The sequence below is a fragment of the Peromyscus maniculatus genome, chromosome 4 (genome assembly GCF_049852395.1).
Source record: "Peromyscus maniculatus bairdii isolate BWxNUB_F1_BW_parent chromosome 4, HU_Pman_BW_mat_3.1, whole genome shotgun sequence".
Taxonomy (NCBI): Eukaryota; Metazoa; Chordata; class Mammalia; order Rodentia; family Cricetidae; genus Peromyscus; species Peromyscus maniculatus.
This window is the reverse complement of record NC_134855.1, coordinates 82,574,681-82,598,103: the sequence shown is the minus strand read 5'-3', so window position 1 is coordinate 82,598,103 and position 23,423 is coordinate 82,574,681. Positions and strand designations below refer to the sequence as shown.

At 38.2% G+C, this 23,423-nt stretch overlaps 1 protein-coding gene across 10 annotated transcripts in view; it reads right to left on the bottom strand.

Moving 5' to 3' along the window:
• Positions 1–23,423, bottom strand: part of Dcdc1 (doublecortin domain containing 1) — a 404,056-nt gene that overhangs the window by 207,821 nt on the left and 172,812 nt on the right. For all 10 annotated transcript variants that reach the window (XM_076570234.1, XM_076570233.1, XM_042275867.2 and 7 more), the window contains 2 exons: positions 21,604–21,696; positions 10,763–10,933 (listed from right to left, as the gene is read on the bottom strand). In XM_076570234.1, coding sequence (XP_076426349.1) covers positions 10,763–10,933; positions 21,604–21,696 — 264 coding nt within the window. The remainder of the gene's footprint in view (positions 1–10,762; positions 10,934–21,603; positions 21,697–23,423) is intronic.

Below are 23,423 nucleotides of genomic sequence, written 5' to 3'. Positions count from 1 at the left end.
AGCCCAAATTCTACTTCACTGAGAGTAATGAGCATTACAGCATTCAGAATGAGCTAAATCAGATTTCCCACATTCCCAGTCCTAGAAATCACATTCTTCAACTGCGGGTAGAGTAAAAATTTTAATGCTATTAGGTTTTTTTTTTTTTAACAAAAACAAAAACAATGCCTGCGACAGTAGCTTTCCCCTAAGGTGGATAGCTGCTTCAATTAAAAAACATACACAAGCCACTATTAATAGCAAAACATTTTTATCTTAAACAGTCCATTTTTAGATCACAAAACTGTAAGTAAAGTCCTAAGCAGGTTTGGATGTATCGCCTCATTTGCAGATACTGGACAATCTGCATGTATGTGTTATTCAGATAAAGAATTCTGCTTGAACATGTTCATGATGAGTCAGACTAACATAGATGTCAGTGGGTAGTGCCGGGGAGGGGAACATATGTGGGCAGGGAATCTTAGCAACTTGAGCATATCAAACACTCTGTGAAAAAGCTAATTGAGAGGTAAAAACAAATTAACTGCTATGGAGAAGGACAATCTCCCTGAGAGAGAGTGAGCGCCAGCAGCAGTAAGGTTCAGTGGTTCATTTAGTGGGAGTCACTGCTGGGACCATAATACAGCTCTGGCCCGCGGACTTTCCCTGCTGACTGCCCACCTGGCAATTCTCTGGGCACCTTCTAGGATGGCGGCGCTGCGCAGGGAAAGCCTTTCTCATTACAGCACGCTCGGCATGGGAGCCTGTGCCAGCACCGATTGCTTTTTCCTTGGTTTGCTACCAAAGCTGTTTTTCTGTTCAGCACGTGGAGAAAGAGAAGATTGGATCTTCCAGAGCACAAAGATGTACATCTGGCTGCAGATGCCTGTCAGCAAAAGAGGCCCTGGGAAGGTGTGTGTGTGTGTGTGTGTGTGTGTGTGTGTGTGTGTGTGTGTGTGTGTGTGTGTGTGTGTAGGAGGTGGGGCAACTCAGTGGCCGCTGCTGGTGCTATCAGTCAACAGGTTGGAAGGCACACATCACACTCTCCTGAGTCTCACAGAACCTCAGTTTCTTTACCTGTAAAATGGGTAGCCCAACTAGTCTAATAGTGTATAGTCTACATAGGAGGATTAATTGTCTCTGTCACATTTTGTCGATCTTTAAAAGACAGTTCTCAAAACCATAATAATGAATACTGTTACTTGCATTACAACTTCTTTTCAAATGCAGGCAGGGTTGGCACATTTTACTTCTCATATTTAAGGCATATAATTGGTGAAATAGAGCTTCTCGCAGGCTATAAAACATGTATTTTGGGGGAAATAGTCAAATAGGAAAGAGAGAACCTTCCCCATGAAACAAGGGCACAATATAAGAACAGAGTAAAAAACATGAGGTCACCAAAAAAAAAAAAAAAAAAAAAGAAAGAAAGAAAGAAAAGAAAAGAAAAAGAAACCCACAATTATTCTCTGGGCAGTTGACTACACTGCTCTAATTCTAGGCATTAAATTGATCCATGGAGATCTAAATGCATAAATAAGCTTATTAATGCAAATAAAGGCTCAGAGAGCTTTAAACTTGCTTAAGTGACCACAGTAAAAGGATGTAGATCTTAGAAATATCTTTTAGGTTGGTCTTAACAGTAGAACCCCTTAAAAAGACACATCATTTCCATGTTTCATGTCTTATTTTTGGAATTACATGGTATAATATAATGCCAAGTTTTAAAGGACAGTGTACAGATATTGATTCCCATTGTGGGAAAGTCCTTGAACTTTTTTGTTGTTGTTGTTTGTTTTTGTATAACAAAACTGGTACAGTTCGAGGTGCTCTTGTGCTGTTGATACAGCTGATCCATGTGCTCAGGGCACAGGAAAGGCCAGTGGATACTATCAATAAAAGTCAGCATCTTCCCTATTAACTAAATCAGCTCATTAAAAAATATAAACAATCTGATAAGATACAATGATGGAAATTCGGTACAAGGCTAAGAAGACTGACCCATTAGCTTTGCCTTCAAATAACCACAGTATTGGGCGTAGAGGGACAAAGAAAACCTTCTGTCTATAGGTCACTTCAAATTCTTGTGGTTTACTTTATTATTGTAAATAAACACCCACTTTCAGGCCTGACTCTAAAGGGAGCTTCCATTGTTGCCTGGCCTGGTCCTATCCCCAAATTTCAAAAGCTGTAGGTGCCACAGAAACTGGATCTGTCTCCGCTGGCACTTTGTGGAAGGCAACCCAGAGAGCATCAGTAACCCCTTGTGTGTGAGAGCACAAATTCCAGTTAAAAAGGCATCCTGCACCCACCTTCCACTTCCCCCATGCCTTTCCCTCCTACTCACACATCACTGGCTCTTGCTCATCAATCCTCAGACACAATCACCCACCTTACCACTTGCTCTCCCTCCCACCATTCCCTACTGATTTGCTAATACCCTTTCCCATCAATCCTTTCCATCCTGCTCTCTCAGGCTAACATTGCTGACAGCATCTCTGTGGGGGTGAAGAGGAGGAGGAGATGCGGGCAAAGCACAGGACCAGGAAGGCAGAAGTCAGTGAGCCATAGCAACAGCAGATGTTCTCATAGGCGATAGGGGTATTGGCAGCAGTAGGGGATACAGAGTGAGAGGAGGCTAGGAAAGCAAGAGCGAGCATGGCACACCTGTTGCCTGAAGAGCTTGCCACAGTGTAGCACACGGAGAGCGCAACCATTGAAGGCAAAGACATTGGGAATCCTTAGCATAAAAAGATTTTGAGATGCAGTAGCCAGAGAATATACCAGAATGTCACCAACAACAACACAGACAAGAGTACATGTTGTGGATGCAGCAGCATAAACAGCTATATAGAGATAATAGAATTACAGTCAATAGACTTTTATCCCGAAATTCCTCCAAATTGTGTTTTAGAATTTAAAAAAAATCAAAAGCAAAGAACAATAAAAACCAAGGACTTTTCTACGATGGGAATCAATGTCTGCGCACTGTCCTTTAAAACTTGACATTATATTATACCACGTAATTCCAAAATGAGACATGAGACATGGAAATAATATGTCTTTTTATTTAGGAGGATCTACTGTTAAGACCAACCTAAGAGATATTTTAAAAGTATCAGTGAAGGCCGGGCGGTGGTGGCGCACACCTTTAGTCCCAGCACTAGGGAGGCAGAGGCAGACAGAACTCTGTGAGTTCAAGGCCAGCCTGGCCTACAGAGCAAGTTCCAGGACAGTGAGGGCTGTTTGAAACCCTGTCTTGAAAAACAAAAACAACACACACACACACACACACGCACGCACGCACGCACGCACGCACGCACGCACGCACGCACGCACGCACAGGATTGCTTTGGGTATTCAGGGTCTTGTGGAATTGTTACTTGTATGGTTGCCCTTTGGTTGCCTCAAAGAATGTCTTGAAATTTTGATACCAATTACATTGAATCTGTGGGTGATGTGGGGTAGTGTGAACATTTTAAAGATATCTATTCTTCTAATCAATAAATATTTCTCCATTCATATTTTCATCTTTAATTTCTTCATCAATGTTTTATCATTTTTAGCATATGCAGTTATTTCACCTCTTTGGTTAAATTTTCTAATCATTTTGCTTTTTAGGATGCTACTGCAAAAAGGATTTTTTTCTAATTTTTTTGTTGGCTCTTTCATTGTTAGTATAGAGAAATGCCCGTGTTTTTTGTATCATGAAAACTTACTGAATTCATTGATTAGTCCCAAAGATTTTTCTTGGATTCTTTGGGGTTTCCTATATTTTATGACCACATCATCTATAAATGGAGTTAATTTTACTTTTCCTTTCTAATTTAGTTGTAATTTATCTCTTTCTTGGTCTAATTGCTCTGACTAGTATGTCTAGTGCTGTGTCAAATAGATGTGGTGAGAGTTAGTCTCCATTTCCTGGAATCAGATCTTGAGACATTTTGAAATCTACCCATTTGTTAGGTTAATTGTGGAATTTCCATGTATGGCCTTCACTGTGCTGTGGTAAGCATCGGAGTTTATTTTGTTGAGTGGTTTGAATCATAAGTGGATACTGAATGTTGTCAAGATTTTCTCTATCTTTTGAGTTATCAGGTGGCTTTTATCTCTTATTCTGTTATAACATATTATATACATGTGGTAATAGATTGATTTCATATGTTGCCATCATGAATCTCAGGAACAAATATTATTTAGTTATAATTATGATCTTTTGTGCCCTGTTGAGTTTGACTTGTGTGTAATAATCAGGTTATTGTCATGTACTGTCCTATATCCTCCTGGATTCTCTTCTCTGTGCTGCCTTCATCATATCTTGATATCAAAGTCATGCTAATCGCCTAACATGAGTTTATAAGTGCCCTCTCTTTTAGGTTTTGGAAGAGTTGTAGGAAGAGTGATGTTAATTATTTTTTAACTATTTAGAGAAGTTCATCTGTGAAGATATTGCTTGCCTTTTCTTTGTTCAAAGGTCTTTGATTGCTAATACCATCTCCTTACTTGTTGCTTGTCTGTTTAGCTTTCTAGTTTTCCTGATTCAGTTTTAGTAGGTCGAATATTTATAAAATAGCTATTTCCTCTAAGTTATCCAATTGGCTGGTGCCTTATTGTTTCTAATAGGCCCTTATGACTCTTTTTGTTTCTGGGGCATCTGTGGCCATCTTCTGGTCATGGCATAGCCACATTGTTATCATGAGCTTGCAGCAGTCATAGTTGCCTGCAATGGGCCTGTTGAAGAGTGGACCTCTCAACAATCAATCATGGATGGGGGAGGAGCTCATGAAGCCCTACTCTTCCATGCTGAACTATTAGCAACTGTGGGATGCTGGGGAAAGGGGAGTCATTATCTTTAGATGTGTACCCACTGGTGAGTGTTGTGGAATAATCTTTTGTACATGAAGTTGTGTCATTGCCAAGGCACATGGTTTAATAAGGAGCTGAATGGCCAATAGCTAGGCAGGAGAGGATAGCAGGATTTCCAGGGGGAGAGAGGAAGGGCAAAAAGAATCTAGGAGTGGGTATCATGCTAATGAGACATGGAGCAATTCAGAAATATGGTATGGGAGAGAGGTAACTGGGGCATGTGGCAAAACATAGATTAATAAAAGCAGGTTAGATAAGTTATAAAAGATAGTTGGGGGAAAACCTAAACCAAAGGGCAAGCTTTCATAATTAATATTATGTCTCCATGTCATTATTGGGGAGCTGGCAGTCTCAAAGGAAAGTCTGACTACATTTGAGAAGGCTTGCTACAGGTGAGCCCAGCAGGTTCTGTTGGATAGTTCCATACCCATGGTCATGCAGGAGGCCCTGGCTAAACTTGGTGGGTCACAAAACAACATGAAAAGACATGAACACGAGGAAGAGACCTGTGGGGAGGGAGGAGGGGAAGTGATGGGGAGAGGAAGAAAAGCGAGCATTGGGTGAAAATAATCAGAATGTATTATATCCATGCATGGAATTTTCAAAGAAAAATATAATTAAATAAAAACTGGGTACGTCGGGATGTAGCTCAGTAGTGGGATGCTTCTGGCACATGCAAGGTTTAGGGTTCATGCCTTAGTACAGGAAAAACAAACAATCAAAGAGAAATGAAACTCAGATTTAATTCCCTGAAAAGATGAACAATAAACAAATTCTTAAGGGAACTGAGGGAAAAAAGGAAGAATCCTCAAATAAATAACATCAAAACTGAGAGTTGATATGCTGCCCTGAGTGCTTAGGTTGTTGATTCTTAAGGTTGTGTTGTGGCTTCTGTGTAACAAAGTGATAGAAATAAGCAAATGAAAAGGATTAAAAGGCTCATCACCCTGTTCATTTTTATCAGACATTTTTCTAAGACCAAAGTGAGTGAAAAAGCGGGAGAAAAAAATTGTTGGTCAGAGGAGTCCAAAAGACTGATCAAAACGTTGTCATTAGTTTTTGTCCAGAATGACCCTGTTTCTGAAGACACTTCTGACAGAGGAAAGACTCACTGGGAAGAATCTCCTCTGAGGATTAGCTCTTATGTATGGGTAGCATCTATGCAAGCCACCAAGGGAGAAACACAATCAGTAGTCCTACCCAGCTATAATACATATGAACAGGAACAATAGCTAGAATGGGAAGATAATCCTGAAAGGTGCAACAGTGGCACTCATATGCTGGGGGTAACCAATTGCTCTCTAGTTTGAAATAAGGCCTGCTCAAGTGGAGGGAATTCATGTCTGGTACCATAACACTACCCTACTATCCATGGCTGGTGAGGCTATCAACCCCAGAATAGAACTCATACTGCCACTTCATTAAACCAATATAATTTCTCCCTGCATTCTAAATGTTTACCCTTATACCTACAAGTAAGTGTAGCTATCACCCCTCATCAAAGAAGCTTCTGTTGGGGACTATTATTTTAAGGTGTATGACTTTTGCTCATGATGCATTTGTTTAACTCTGTGAAGCTGTGCTACTGTGCCTGCATAAAACATCTGATGGTCTAATAAAGAACTGACCAATAGCAAGGCAGGAGAAAGGATAGGCATGGTTGGCAAACAAAGAGAATATACAGAGGGAGAAATCTGGGAGGGGAGAGCTAGCTAGGAGCCAGAGAGGGACAAGGACTCCAGGGGCCAGCCTCCTAGCTACACAGCAAGCCACGGAGTAAGAGCAAGATTTGTAAGAGAACAGGAAAAGCCCAGAGGCAAAAGGAAGATGGGATAAGTTAAGAAAAGCTGGCTAGAAACTAAGCCAAGCTAAGGCTGGACATTCATAAGTAAGAATAAGCCTCCATGTGTGATTTATTTGGGAGCTGGGTGGTGCTCCCCCCCCCCCCGCCAAAGAGTCAAAGAATAAAAATAATAATAATAACAGCAACAAGCTTCTTTTTTGCAGCAGAGACCATTACAGAAAACCTCAGCTGGTCAGAATGAAGAGTACAAACAACTCTGTGGGATACCCAGCCCCAACTGATACATCTACAGCACAACCAAAGCACCTAACACTCAGGTAACATCACAGAAGAGGGGCAGAAAGACTGAGAGCAGAGGACCAGGACAGGCTATCCACTTCAAGACAATGTCCTCTACACAGCATGCACCCAGGAAGCCTCAACAATATGGCCACTGAAACAAGATGGTAAAATGATGGTACCAATTGGCATGCCAGCAAGGACGGGGGAATTATCATAAGGTTTCAGCACTTGAAGGGGAACTACAGGCAATTAATGGTTGCTAAGGGAGGGAGACGCAGTTTTCTCCAGGAAAAAGAACCTGATAGTTTAGCCAATCCCAAACTGTCAGCCCTAATGCACACATATGCTGCATTTGTTTAGCTCTGTGAAGCTGTGCTCCTGTGCCTGTATATGATACATAATATCATATGTATATATGATGAGGCACCACTCCTGTTTGAGGAACTACTGGTAGTTGATGGCTGCTCTGGGAGAGACAGATACTTTCTTCAGTGGTATAGCCCCCGGTAAGCTGCCTATACTTCATTAAATAACCCAATCCACGCTCATGCAAGCAGCCCTGATTAAATCAGTGAGTCCCAGAAAGACAACAAAAAGACATGAAAGCAGAAGAGGTTTGGCAGAGAGAGGGGTAGATGATATAATGATCAACATACATTATATATTTGTATGAAGTTGACAAAAATGAATTCATATAAGATTTTTAAACATCTGCTTAGGAATGATAATTACACATTCTGATGATATAAAGATATGTGGCACGTAAGTGCCAAACAATAATAAAACATGTAATCTCCATTGCAGATCCCACATAGCCAACAAAGGTGCTCCTTGATTTTTACCTGATCATATAGTTACAAATGAAAAAACAATACAGTTCTAACTTGAATATCAATTGATGTCCCCATACGCAAGACAAAAGGAAACTAGAGAGGTATGTCCATGTGTCTGTACCTGTTAACTAGTGTCACGAGCAATTTCTTTGCTAGCTCAGAAAATCATTTTTGTGTACTTTTTGTATGTGTTATTCACAATGCGACAAAGAAAGTTTATAATGTAAAATTTAATGTACATTACTTTTTTATTATACACTCAAATCAACACTTGGCTCACTTTTTTTTTCTGGAAAAGTCCATGTAGTGAATATGTTAGGGGTTTAAAGTCACATGATCTGCCTCAACCAGTCCACTCTGCTATTGTCTTAGGCAGACAGCCATAGGCAGCATGCAAACAGGTGTGGCTATGTTCTAATGAAAATGTATTTAAAAGAAAACAGGAAATTTTATCCATGGCCTGTCCCAACCACTTAACCAACCCTTAACTCAAGTCCTTATTACCATCATTTATGAGTTTCTATTGTGCATGCACTCTGATTGGTCAGTTTTGAATCATAACAAGTCATTACTGAAAACAAACCTTGAAAGAAATGTATTATAGCACACTCATAAAGAATTCACACACACACAATATACAGTAATAACTGGAAGAATAGGTAACAGTAAAATGTAATCAAATAATTTGAAAGAAACAGTTATCAGTTATCTTTTTTATAAGATCAGTTCAATGTTTATAAATGCTTTTTAATAAGGGCTGTATTTAACCACTGGCTCTCAAAATACCTGACAGTTTAACTGTTGCTCACATGCTGCTAGGAGTCAGCCTTAGGACACTAAACCAGTTCCCCTCAAATCAACTATCCAGCCAAACCTGGAAACTACCACCCTAAGAAGCTGACGAGTTGAGCTGGAGCTCTGGGGATTTAGAAGAAAAACGTACGCCTTGAGATGAACTCAGTGTTTCAAATGGGGAAACTGAATAGAGGCGAGGCAGAAGGATATGATGTCAAATCTTCCTGTGGTGGAGGGTGGAGTAGGGTCAAAATAGCAGAATGTTTGACACAGATGGGAGAGAATTCTGGAGAGGGTATCTAACCATTCTGGTGTGCTGGATACAGCACTTTTAGTGCTAAAGCCAAAAAGTCTACACCACACCAGTGAAGGCATTGGGGGTTTTATTTAGCTGATTTTTGTAGTGGGTAGCCATTCCAGCTTTGATCTGGAAGTTCCAACCCCCATTGAGGCTTCTGCAACTGCCTACTAGGCAGGGCCAAGGGGGGTGCCGAGAGACCCGAGATCTGGATGGGCCAGCGCGCTCTCTGTTCCTGGATCCTAGACGGTGGAGGTTGACCGAACAGAGCTCCAGAGAACACTGCTGGACTGCGATACACCTTCCCCAGACCCCCCCTCCCGACCTACCTATCCCTTCATTTGTAAGTTATCCACTAAATAAGTATTCCTTTTAACTATGTAGAGTAGCCTTAATAATTTCACCAATAGATTTTAATAGCCTCGTGCAGATCGTAGTTCCTGCATTAGATAGCACAGCAGGTACTTTTACAAATATTATACAACATGTTTCCTTTGCCTATAAATTTCCTATTTGCTGGTGTGGAAAGGATTTCGAAGCATGCTGAAAGGGGGAATATGTGAGAGTAACAGTTCAGAGTCTGCAATTAAAATGTTACTGTCAAGCTAATATGCTAATATAATAGAAATTCTTCAGAATTAACAATAAATTTATGAGAAAAAAGTTCTTTTTTCCAGTGACACTACAGCCAATACAATAGTGGATTAAAAGGAGTGGGTAGAGATGTCACTAAGGTGACCAAAACCCCTTGCCTGGTTTATCTCTTAATCAATAGCAAGTGTTTTTACAGAATGGTCCACAACCAAGTCAAAAACCCCAAAAGAACCATATTACTCCATTGTAGGGACCCTTTTCTTTGATGTCTTTAGATGTCGCTCCCTGAATCCTTTGCTGACTAGCACAAACAATGTGTTTAAGATTGAGTCACATTTCCCAAAAGGTCAATCTTTAATGGTAATATTCTCATTTAAAATAAATCATGTGAATATCATCACAAGCTACCATACTCTTTAAAATGGTGTTTGTAGCTAAAACTGTACGTGAAGGATAAAGTGCAAGATGAAGGATGAGCAGAAGTCAACTGCAAATATTATCAGATCCCCATAAAAATGATGAAAAAGCAGTGGAATTCTCCAAACAATCCTTTTTACCTAGAAAGGCTCACACTCTGAGTAGTGCTGATCTCTCTAATCAGAGGTCTTTGAGATGTAAACTATGAAGTTACAGAACTATATTAACTTGACAGAGGCAACATGGATATTCAACTATGAATATAAAAACCTTTGCATTCCCTAAGCTTTCAGCCAGGTGGGTTATTCTTTTTCTCACCTAACACTGTAATAGCAGAGCAACCTAGGACATTTAGCCATCTTGTCCTGACAAATAACCAATTCACCTTTTCCCCCTCAGTATATTCTTAAGTATTGATTTTGCCAAGTGAACTCAGACATGTGTCACACTTATCCAATACATATCTTTCCCCCTGGAAATGTAGTTTGAACATCAATCAGTCACCCAGCCTTTTCACCTCCGATTCTTATTGTCACTGTCTGTCAACTCTTAAACCTTGGCCATTTTACAAATGCATTGTTTTTAGAAAAATGAAATGTGCACAGAATTTTATTTCTTTGAGAAATATGCAAATGCTCACTCACTGAAGTTCTTGATTAAATTTACTTTTCTGTACCAAATGCTAAGTTTTATTAACTCCCATTTCAATGACACATAGTTATTTCCTTTTACGACTTCTTTTCTGGATAGTATTCTTATCCCTTACAGGTCAAACTTTCCTGCTGAGGATAAGCTGAGACATTCAACTGAGAACCAGTGTTACATGGGTCTTCGATGGGATAGAATGCTTCTGTCTCTGCCTGGATGCAGTGAGAGTCACAGAGTGACACCCACCTTGAGTTGCAGACCTCCCGGGACCACGGTGTTTGCTGGAAGGCTCCTAATGTGTTGGCAGATATAAGAGGAAAACTGCTCCTGCTCAGCCTGTAATTGAGGGCCAAGCTTAGCGAGATGACCTCTGTTGCTTTTGATAGCTGTCTGCAATTCATCAATCAGCATGCTCACCTGAAGGGGTTAAATTACAAGACTTGTTAGCAAGAAGTAATTGTTGATGTCACACCTATTAGGTTTTTTAGTACCTAGCCTGATAGGAGAAAATGACTTCAACTCAAGAATTTAAGTATGGCTCTATCCTCAGGTAAAGAGAATGCAAGGGATAAACATATCTATGTCCATTATCCACTTTTTGTTTGTAGAAAACAAGTGTGTGTGTGTGTGTGTGTGTGTGTGTGTGTGTGTGTCTTTATTTTGGTGTTATGGAATAAGCAGCCATTTAAAATTGCTGAATGAAAACTAGCTCTAGGCATAAAAAAGAACATATAGATCTAAGAACTTTGTGAAATACTTAAACTGCTTAGCAGGCCCAATATGGTGATACTCAGAAGAAAGATGTAGGCTGTATGACATCAGCCTTGTCTACATAATAAATTCCAGGACAACCAGGGCTACATAAGATCCTGTTTCAATAAAGGGAAAAAAACAGAGAAGAAGAAAATAAACAAAATACTTAACAAAATAAAACCTTCCTTGGACATTGAAATTCATTGTTATGTAACCTATTACCATATTTCAGTTTACTATATGTGCCTTTTTTAGACTATTTTACTTTACCATATATTAAAGTAAAATGTCAATCCTCTATTAAATTCATTTAGATTTTGTAGACCTTTAAAATATATTTTCTGCCTAGACAGCATTCTAAATATACATAAAATAAAGCATAGAATTTTTTCAGAAATAAAAAAAGCTAGAACAGACATATCTTTGATGTTTATATTTCTAGACTCCTAATTAGTGGAGTTAGGAAAGACATACTCATATATTGTTAATGAGATATACTGAGGACTGAGGAATAACAAGTTAATGTCATAATTATGTGGTTTGCTAACTGAAAATGACTATATTTCTTTGACTCCTCATTGGTTCTGTCCTTTGGGAAAGTGTCCAGAACTAGTATAGCTAGATTATATGGTAGTTCTAATTTTAGTTTCTGGAGAAACCTGTATTTCCATAGTGGCTGGACTAGTTTATATAACCATTCATGACAAATAAGAATCCCCCTTTCTCCATTTCCTCCCTAGTATCTGTCACCACTGTTATTCTAATGTGAGCCACTCTGACTGGGGTGAGGTACTGTAATTTGCATATCCACAACTAAAAATGTTGCAAAATGGATGGAAATATTTGTTAACCATTTATGTTTCTTCTTTTGGAAACTATCTTTTGATTTATTCAGCCATCTATTTATGAGATTTTTTTTATTTTTTAGTTCTTTATAGATTCCAGAACTAGTCAAGGTTTGCTCCCATTCTGCAGACTGTTTCTTGCTGATAGTTTCCTTTGCAATGTGGAAGCTTTTAGTATCATGTGATCCTATTTGTCAATTATTTGTTTGCTTCTTGTGCTATTGGAGTCTTTTCCAGAAAGTTCTTGACTATACCTATCTTAAAATATTTTCTTCTTTGTACACTGGTGTGGTAGTCTGAATATTTGGCTCCCATAAGCTCATGGGGAGTGGCACTATTAGGTAGTGTGTCTTTGTTGGAGTAGGTGTGGCCATGTTGGAGGAGTGTGTCACTGTGAGGGTGGTCTTTAAGATTTCATATATGCTCAAGCCACACCCAGTATCTCAGTTTACTTCCTCCTGCTTTTGGATCAAGATGTAGAATTTTCAGCTCCTTTTCCAGCACCTTGTCTGCTGCAGGCCACCATACTCCCAGTTGCCAATGGACTAAGCCTCTGAAAATGTAAGCTGCCACCTCAATTAAATGTTTTCCTTCAAAAGAGTTGCCATGGTCATGGTGTCTCTTCATGGTAATAGAAACCTTAACTAAGACGACTGGTATATTGTTGCTGCTTTCATTTAACATTTTCTTGGTCTAGCTTTGTCATGTTTACCCCTGCATGGTAGATAAAATTTCTATTCACTGCATAATTCTACATCTCATCTAAATGTCTGCAAATAAAATGGGCATTCTTTCCTAAAAGTATCTTATGTACTTACACATTAACCTCTTCGTAGCTGAAAATATAGTATTGCATCCAGCGTACTGAAATTCTCATGGTAAGTCTATAATTTCTATCCCTTCTTCAGAGAGTTCAAAGAATTTACCCTCTAACCAGTTTATACTTATAATCACATGATTTAAGTATTTATTTTTCTACTTTACCTACTAATTCTGTGTGTGTGTGTGTGTGTGTGTGTGTGAGAGAGAGAGAGAGAGAGAGAGAGAGAGAGAGAGAGAGAGAGAGAGAGAGATTTGGTTCTATTTGGGCATTTTTATCATATTTGTTTTTGTTTGTTTTTAATCTTCATTGTTGTTTTTAGGTGTTTGGTTGATTTGGTTTTAGGTTATTTTTGAAAAGAGATAGAGATAGAACATGGAATTTCGTTGGTAGGGAGGTGTGAAGGAACTGGGAAGAGGTGGATAAGGGGAAAGCATGATCAAAATATAGTGTATGAAACAAAATTTAAATAAAAAATATGTGAAGAGGATATGGGAGAACTCTGAAACACTGTGAAAAGCCTTAACTTTTGGATTATAGGCATAGAATAAGGAGAAGAATATTGCATCAAAGACATAGCAAATACTTTTGATAAAATTATAGAATATTTTCCAAACATACAGAAAGATGTCTACTCAAGAATAACAAGTTTAAAGAACAAGAAATAAAGAAGATCAGAAAAGAAATACCCGACAATATATAATTCAAATATGGAATAAAGGAAGGGTATTTATAAAAAAGAAAGAGTAGCCGGGCGGTGGTGGCGCACGCCTTTAATCCCAGCACTCGGGAGGCAGAGCCAGGCGGATCTCTGTGAGTTCGAGGCCAGCCTGGGCTACCAAGTGAGCTCCAGGAAAGGCGCAAAGCTACACAGAGAAACCCTGTCTCGAAAAACCAAAAAAAAAAAAAAAAAAAAAAAAAAAAAAAAAAAAAAAAAAGAAAGAGTATTGAAAGCTGCACAAAGAAATGTAAAATCACTTACAAAGGTAGGCCGATCAAATTAACATCTGATCATTTTACTGAAACTTTCAAAGCCAAAAGGGCCTCATAAAGTGTTAACTCATAAAAACCACCCATTAAAATTGAAGAAATAAAAGTCTTCCATGATAAAAACAGACTAAAGGGTTATGACCACTAAACCAATTCTACAAAGGCTACTGGAAGGAATACCTAAGTCTGAAGAGAAAGATGACCACACCTAAGAGGCCACAGGGAATAAAAAAGCAATATAAGAACAGTTAACTGAAAGAAGTCTAATGAAATACCACATGAAATTCAGCAAAATGAAAAGACTCAATTCTTTACCTTTCAATAATATACTGAATGCAGTCTTAATTTCACAATATGATGATACAGAATAGTAGACCGAGAAAACATGATCCATCTTTCTTCTGCCTCCAAGAAACATGCCTCAATAACACTGGTAGACACTATCATAGAGGAAAGGGATAGAAAAAGGTATTCCAAGAAAATGGGACTAGGAAACAAATTGGTGCAGCTATGAAACTTACAGAGTACATAAACTTATAAAAATGAAACAATACTGAAGAAATAAGGAAGGAATTTTTAAAAATTTGAAGAAGAAAGTTCAAAATAAAAAGACTGGTTAAATATACAAAAAATAAAATAAAAGGAACTGTATGCTGCCTACAAGAAACTTCACTAATAAAAATATACATAGATGAAGAATGAAGGGTTGGAAAAATATATATCACAAGAAAATGATTTGCTTTGGTCAATGTGAGCAGAACTATAAGGTAGCACTTTGTGTGTCAGTTTGTACGTGTGTGTGTGTGTGTGTGTGTGTGTGTGTGTGTGTGTGTGTGTGTGTGTTTATGAAATGTAGGTGCACGTGTGTGGGAATGGATGTGAAGACCAGACAAGAGTTCACCCTCAAGTGAGCTTCCTCGGGAGTCATCCATCCTAGTATTCTTGAGACAGAGACTCTCACTGTGACCTGAGGCTCACTGATTCAGCTAGGCTGACTGGTCTTACAGCCCCACGGATCCACCTGCTTCACCAAACAGCACTCGGATTACACTGCCATCACGAATGTCTTTTTAATGTGTATGGAAAGGAACAAACTCAGGTTCCCTCCTCTCACAAGGCAAGCAGGCTCTTCCCCTAGGGAGCTATTTCCCCAACATTGCCAAACCTTTTTTTAAAGCTGGAGGAATCAGTACCTGAGTTAGAACATTCCACAAAGTTCTGCATAATGCTCTCATACCCTCTCCTCCTGCCTCTGTCATCTACCATTTTCCCTATTTGTTGTTCTAGACAAGCTTCCCTTCTATTTCCGCCTCTCTCTCCCTCAATCTCTTTCTCAATTTACCAAAATTGCATTAAAATTCTATTTTCTATTAAATCTTTTCAACCATGTATAACTCATTAGTAATGGACAGCACTTACTTACAGTGAAGGTCTGTGCCAATTCCTATTAAGTATTCATAAATAAGCCCTCATGGCTAACTAAGGGAACTTGGATACAAGTTTAAAAACCACGGCATGCAAGGCAGTAGGGAGGGCTTGGAAGAGTGATGAGAGGAGTCTCAACAGAGGGGAACAGAAAAAAATCAATGTAAAAAAGAAGATGTGCAAAGGAAAAGAAAACAAAGGAAGAAAATGGTTAGGGAAAAATAATAAAGGAAGAAAGAAAATGAAGACAATATTGTTCTTAAGCTAAAAATCCCTTGGGAGAATCCTCTAAAGAGCCCTTCTGTCTAGAATACACAATACAATTAGCCCTATTAAGTTGTGACCTTTAAAAAAATCTAAATTATTCATCGTAAGACAGTGCTTCTGCCTTATCTTGTTCATATTTTATCCTATAAAGTATTATCCTCAAAGTGATAGAAGATACCAACCGACATACCAAAGCCAACCACCAAACAACCCAGGTGGCCTGTTCTTCTGGTTAGTTGATGAAATCAAAGTACAAGAAGCAAGAGCCCTAAACACAAGGGCTCTCTAGAAAGTACAGCAGCTCTCTGAATCCATTCCCAAGACCATGTGATTTAAGAAGACAGGATTTTATGTAGCATTTAATGTTTGGATCGTGTAATGTACCCTTCAGGCAAACCTTGCTCTCCTCATTTGGCTGTATTTCACCACACGGTAGAGCAAGCCACTAACACAAAACCAAAGGAGAAAGAAAGAAGATCCCAGACTTTGATTTAGGACATTGTTATGCATGACTGGTTTCACTGTCACAATCCATACCCTTTAACTGATAAGGGATTTCATGTGACATCAGAAATCAACCAACCATACAATTGCTGATGTCATTTGCTCTCTAAAGAACTATTGGTTAAAATCTTAAATTTTTCATTGAAGATAAAGTCTTTGTTCTTTCATAATGTTTCTCTATTACTTTTTTACTGCCTCCATTGGATTATTTGTCAATGTGTGAGAGCCACAATGACACGAATTATTAGTTGTTTTCTTAATTCAAAACTAAAAAGTTATATATCTGAGCAAAGATTAAATTGCATCTTAAGCAAAGGAGAGAATTAGTCAAAAATCCTGCCAATGACATTTTGATAATACTTCCATTCAGCTCTGCTCAGACTTTGTTACTTTACATATTCATATGGCCTTTTATCTTCAAAGTGCTATGCTTTGTTCTCAGTTATTATGATAACATGTTGTCCTTAAAGACAACTATACACATGAACTAACTCACACTAAAATCAGGCAGATGATACAATATTATTGAATTATTTTACATAATATGATCTATTTCCAAATCAAAGTTGTTGCTAAAAGGAGAAAAATGTTCTTTAAAAAATTCTTTATCATAAATCTTTTTCCCCCTGCAAATCCTTTTTTCTCTCTACAAAAGCAATCTGAATGGGGGTAAAAGAAGACAAAACTTGACCTTTTGTGATCCCAGCATTAATGGGTCTGTTCATAATTCAATCTATGTGTGTGTGAGAGCATCCATGTGGAAACATAGAAGCCTGAGAGACATAAAACCTTTCCCTTTAAACATTATCTGACCCTATCGGGCCCATTCACAAAAGAAGGCTTACGCATGCATATGCTGAAAAAGCGCACCATCGCATTGTGCAGCAGAAAGCCTACTCGTTCCACTCCCCACGCTCCATGGCAATGGAGCACGGAAGTGACACTTGTACAGAATTGGGGAGTGTAACAAATGAACAGAAGGTGCCGGACAAAAATGAAATATTCTGCTGAGGAAACAAACCAAACTTCTGAAATAAGGCAAGCATGCCCACCGCTAGAAATATGCACATGTGCTTTTACATAATGTGAAGGGATGTTGGACCATATCTCTATGATGCCTGCATTCACTTCTTGAATTCAATTAAGTTCTCAAGATGACTTGTAGTCAGCACAAGATATTAACCTCTTTCTAATTTTTTTATAGATCTTACATATTGAGGTTGTCTATTTGTGAGCGGTATGTTGTTAAATATTGCCTGTCTGCTGCCAGGAACAAGTCTAAACAACTCCTGGTTTTTGTAGTGGCTTTAGCTGTGGGGCTGAATCCATCCACGTTATTGAGAACTCCAGAGCACTTTGCGCAGAACTGCCATTTGAAATCACATAGAATAGCTTTTTCTCCTCTTGAAATATGGCCTTCAAAGAAATATATAGGATGATCTTAAAGCAAAGAAAGCCTGGCAAGCCCAACTTTCTAGACAGGTATGGTGGCTCAAACTTTTAAGTACTTGGGAGTCTGAGGCAGGAGGATTGACATGAGTTTAAGACTTCTGTGAACTACGTAGTGAGTTCCAAGCCAACCTGGAGATACAGTATGAGAAAGAAGGAGGGGCACTAGCAAGATGGTTCAGCAGGCAAAAAGCACTTGCTACCAAGCCTCATGATCAGCATTTGATCACCAGGACCTACATACTGGAAACCTGCAAGTTGTCTGACATCCACATGTGCACCATGCAACAGCCTCCCTGCACCAGCAAGCACATATATGCATGCATACGTACATACACAAAAAGACAAGTTTTCATTAGTAACATACTTTAAATGAGCCAGGAAAGGAACACAGACCTCAATGAGTACTTTTTAACCTTCCTAAATCTCGCCATTGTTTTGCCCACAAATACATTGTTTTAATAGGTTCAAAGGAGAACACAATCTTGAATTGATAAAAAAAAAAAAAAAAAAAAAAAAAAAAAAAAAAAAAAAACCAGAAAAATCAGGGGAGTTAGAAGAAATAGAAGAAAGCTAAGTGTCTCTGATTTGGTAGCTGAGCTACAGTGTAACTGCTGGAATCCTGATATGTGTGGCACTTCTCACTGTGCGCCACCGTGACCCCCAAATTGTCACATTTTCCTACAAGTTTCCCCAGGTAAGAAGATCTACCTTGCTGCCCTATGTGATGGCTTTACAGTCTGACACCCCATATACTGGTATGGGAAAAGACCATCGAAAATGGAGGCATTTTAAATGTCTTTCCAGCCTACCTGTTTGGAGATGGGATGATGCAATGTCGTTGATAGGAACTGCATCCTCAGGCTGTTTCATAGCTGTTCTTTACAGAACTCTAGTTATAGGAGTATAGCTCAGTAAAGATCGCTTGCCTTGTTCAGAACACTCTTACCAAGTTGGCACCAATGACCAGAGATACTAAGTCTCTCACACACCTGGGAGCAATGGCTAACTATGTCTCAAACACACATCAACAGCTTTGGCAAACTTTCCTTGTTTCCACAATAGTAGGGGTGCTTCTGCCCAATCTTACTGTCATGCATATTTAGTCTAATGTTGGCATCTACTTTTCAGACAACCTGGAATAACACACTTTTAAAATGACAATAATGAATTACAAATTTGCAAAGGAAATCTTAAAACTTTAGCATGTCATTATATCAAAGCAGCCTTTGCAATATATGTATAATTATTACTTCCAGTTTTCGTGGGGGAAAGTATGTTGAATGAAAACACATTTTAAAAGAAAAGTCCAGGGAGCAGAACAGGAGCTAACTCTGATATTTTATGACATTTAATCGTGGTTTTAAAATAGACATAGAATTTTATATTTGTAGAAACAAAGTGTGGTGCTGGAGACGCGGCTCAGGGGTGGAGCTCTTGCCAGTGTGCACAAAGCCCTGGGTTTGAGCCCCAGCATCATCAAAATGAAGAAAGGAGAACTGAGCTGAGAAAAAAAATTGATTTTCTCACTTCCCTTTTCCATTAGGATGTAACTTCTCTATATGTGTATGAACTGTAGCTAAAACTTGACTTCACTTTTGCTAACCTGAACACAGGAATCTACACATCTAAACCAATGGAATCATTTTCCAAGCAATCATTTAGCAATTATCCATGTGTTCAATTTTTTAAACAAAAATTAAAAAACGTTTTTTTGAGTTGCACCTGACAAATTAAATATGTAACTAATTAAAGTTGTATTGAGAAAACATTGATGCATATAGTGTTAAATAAATACATAACTGCTAGTAAGAATGTGAATATGCATGTGTGAAAATATCACAATGAAATCCACTGCTTTTATAGTTAACAGATAAGCTAATAAAAGAAATACCAAATAAACAAATATTATCATGCTTTTGAGAAAAGATAATTATTAAATTCCCATTATACTTTATGTGTCTAAAATAATGATCATTTTCCTTGACCACTAAACTTTCAGTTGCAATGAAATTATATAATTTTACATAAAACAGCAAAGGGAAGACTAAAGAAGATGGATCTGTTGGGATTGCACCTGTCATGCAGGCAGGACAACCTAAGTTTGGATCCACAATCAAGCCAGGTGTGATAGTACACATCTATAATCTCAACACTCCTCCAGAGAGACGAGAGGTGGAAGAAAGGGAATCCCCAGAAACTTGCAGGCTAACTGATGTGTACAGCAGCAAACAGTAAAGACTATGTCTCAAACAAGGTGGAAGGTGAGGACCAACCTGAAGGTTATTCAGCTAACTTCCACACACATGTTATGGACATGTACATCCACCCCTACACTCACACCTACAAACATACACACACATACAATGATTAAAATATACATCAAAAGGCAAACATACTTAAGAAAACAATCTATCATTATTTTAGATTAAAATCTCTCCAAATCTGGTTAAACATGTGTAAAACATGTAAAGGAATGTCTTAGCTGGGGTTTCTATTGCTGCGATGAAATCCACAACCAAAAAAGCAAGTTGGGGAGGAAAGGATTTCTCTGGCTTACACTTCCAGATTATATAGGTCCTCATCATTGTAGGAAGTCAGAACAGGAACACAAGCAGGGCTGGAACCTGGAGGCAGGAGCTGATGCAGAAGCCATGGAGGGGAGCTGCTTACTGGTTTACTCCTCATGGCTTGCTCAGTCTGCTTTCTTTTAGAACCCAGGACCACCAGCCCAGGGATGGCACCACCCAGCAGGGGCTGGGTCCTCCCCCATTGGTCACTAACAGCTGGAGATCATAAAGGCATTTCTTCAACTGAGGCTCCTTCCTCTCTGATGACTTTAGCTCGTGTCAAGTTGACACACAAAACCAGCCAGTAGAAGGAATAATATTTTTCAATTTTTAACTAGCAACCTAGTCATTTACCTTGTAACTATTCAGTGAAAGGAGCCAAAACTATAACTTAAATCTATACAATTGTTACTCATTGCATTGGAGGAAATAGTTACAGTTATGTTTTACAAAATATTCCCTACTAAGTATTCTAATCAATGCTCACAATGCCATCTTTAATACTGGACATATACGTCCCTAATAGTACCACATTTTCACCTATGAGTTGAATTCATGCAGAAAGTTTGATACACCTTATTGGTCATCTGCTATGAAATATATAGTCAGAAGGGATGATACAGTCATTAAGATAAAAAAAAAATACTAAAACCTTAAACTTTGGATAGATTACTTAGAACCAATGTTCAAATTGGTTAAATTTATGCAGAAAGTTTATTCTTTAAATGTATACATTATCTTATCCTTTACATTGGTTATAGATTTATTTTTCACAGTGTAGTACACAGAGACTAGCAAATCCATGCCCACTCCTCTGAAAGATTAAATGCTTTTGCATTCCAGGAAGCGACATGAAAATCATTTTCCCCCTTTGTCTGGCACCAATTTTGTGTTATTATTTCATTTATGGAATACGCTGTCAACTTCCCAGCGTGGGCTTTGGAGAGGAGGCCTGATTTAATAGTTCTTCATTACAATATTGCCGGCAGAATCTGATGATTAGCTCGCTTAGGTTTGACATTTGTAAACTACAGCTTTCCCTTGATAGACGATCACTTCGTTAGCATTTCTAAAATTCAGAGCAAGGATTCTCTCCTTAGACATTAGTTAATACAAACACAATTTAGAGTTATCAAAGATTCAAAGACTCTTTACACTTCCTGATGCTGGAATGTTGTAAACCTCATTTTCATGTAGTATGTAGTAACTTGTAAAATTTCTGGGGAAACATTCATGATTTTTCACAAAATCACGACAGATTTGTTCTTTCAGGCATATATTATTTTTCAGGGTGCCTACACCAATAAAATAATTACCAGTTTTGAACAGCTTTTTTTTTTCTGGTCTCAGCTTTTAAGAATTAACAAGAATTGATTTACTGTAATACTAGAGCCAAAATTTCTGTTAATTTCAAAATAACTGTACATTTTCATTTCAATATCATTAGCAAAATACATTCCTTACATCTTCTTGTGACTTCTGGTATTCCTCTGGTGTCATTGAAAGAATGGCCTTTTCTGTGATTTTCGATTTCTGATCATTCACCATCAAGTTCAACTAAAAGATATAAAGAATCAACATGAACCTCTGACAATCAACAGCAACATTTATTCAAACAACTAATTTTTGATTAATGTTGATGTGTTTACATGAAAAAAACTTATTTAGATTAAGTAGAGAAACAATTTTTTAATAGTCAAAACACTTAACATACTAAAATTTTAACTTTCTTTTTTAAATATACAACTTGGAAAATCTAATGAGGAGGGAAAGTCCTGAGTTGACATTGCCAATTAGACATTAGACATTACCAATTAATCAATTAGACATTGGTTAAGATTTTTTAAAGCATTTACAACTTTTAAAATTAGGTTGAGCCCTTCTATCAAAAAATTTCAGTGTAGGTAACAGAATAAGGAGGCTGCCATTATGTTGGGATAAGAAGTCAAGGACTACAACGAAAGTGTTCATTCATACACTGCACTGTGCTAAAATTATTTCCAATATTTTATAACAGAAGATTGTGTCTCTATACATCTCGACAGTTACCTCCAACCAGCTCCATTTGTACACTATTTCTACTATTTCTAGCCTTTGGTTTATAAAATTATGAATGTGATCTATTTCATATTATAACTAATCTTGTGGAAATAAAATACTACTGTCATCAAAGGAAGATTAACTCACACAATAAGATTCATTCAACAGAACAACACAATTAGAAACAAACAGAACAAGAGTTTGATAAAAAGCCCTCTGAAGTCAAGTATTTAACAATATTTTTTGAGACAGGGCCTCATTTTGTAGCTCTGGCTAGCCTGGAACTCACTTTGTAGACCAGGCTGGCCTCAAACTCACAGAGTTGTTATAGTTAATGACCTATAAAGGCTTTGTCAACAGGTTAGGTTTTATGGGAAGGGAAATGGGATGTTAGCAGTCTCTTATAGTAGGAAATAGACAAGATATAAGCAAATGAGCTATATTTCAATAAGAAGTAGGTGGTAGACTGAATTTTTGCCAGCAAGTAGCGGTTTACCAAGTCCAATATTGACCTAGATTGAGAATCACTGATTAAACTGTTATTTTTAATCATCATCACACACGACTATTTTTACAATTACTCTCTCTAATGAATATTTGTTACTGTAATAATGTAGCACAGAAGTATAACACTATAAAGATGTAAATATCAAGTCTTTATATAGACTAAGTCTGATCTCATATCTCATTGATCATTTATCAGGAGAGTTCTCATCTCAGGTGATAAGGAGATAGAAGACAGACACTGGAGAATATCCTAAACTCATCGTTTTCTGTTATTTTTTCAGTGCTGGGACTAGAACTCAAAGTCATATATATGTAGAGCAGAACCCACCTACTCAGCTATACCACCAGCCCTTGACTTTAGAAGACAGGATTTGTGCCTTGTTTCCCAGGCTGGTCTAGTACTCAGAATCCTTTTCCCTCCACATCCCCAAATATGGGATTATATACATGTGTTCCATGACAATCAGGTTTATTTATTCTTTAAAGCATTGAAAAAGAAATAAAAGAAGGAAGGAAGGAAGGGAGGGTGAGGAGGGAAGGAGGGAGGGAGGGAGAGAGGAGAGAGAGGGGGGAATATTCAGAACAGTTTGTTTTAAGGGAAGTAAAAAATAAAACAAAAACCGAGGCATTGGGTACCACACAGAGAGGTAGGATTCTAATGAGGTTCCCGGGGCCATGACATCTGGAACAGCAGGAAGTAACTTTTCGGAAGGTGAAAACGCTTTCCCTCTGACAGC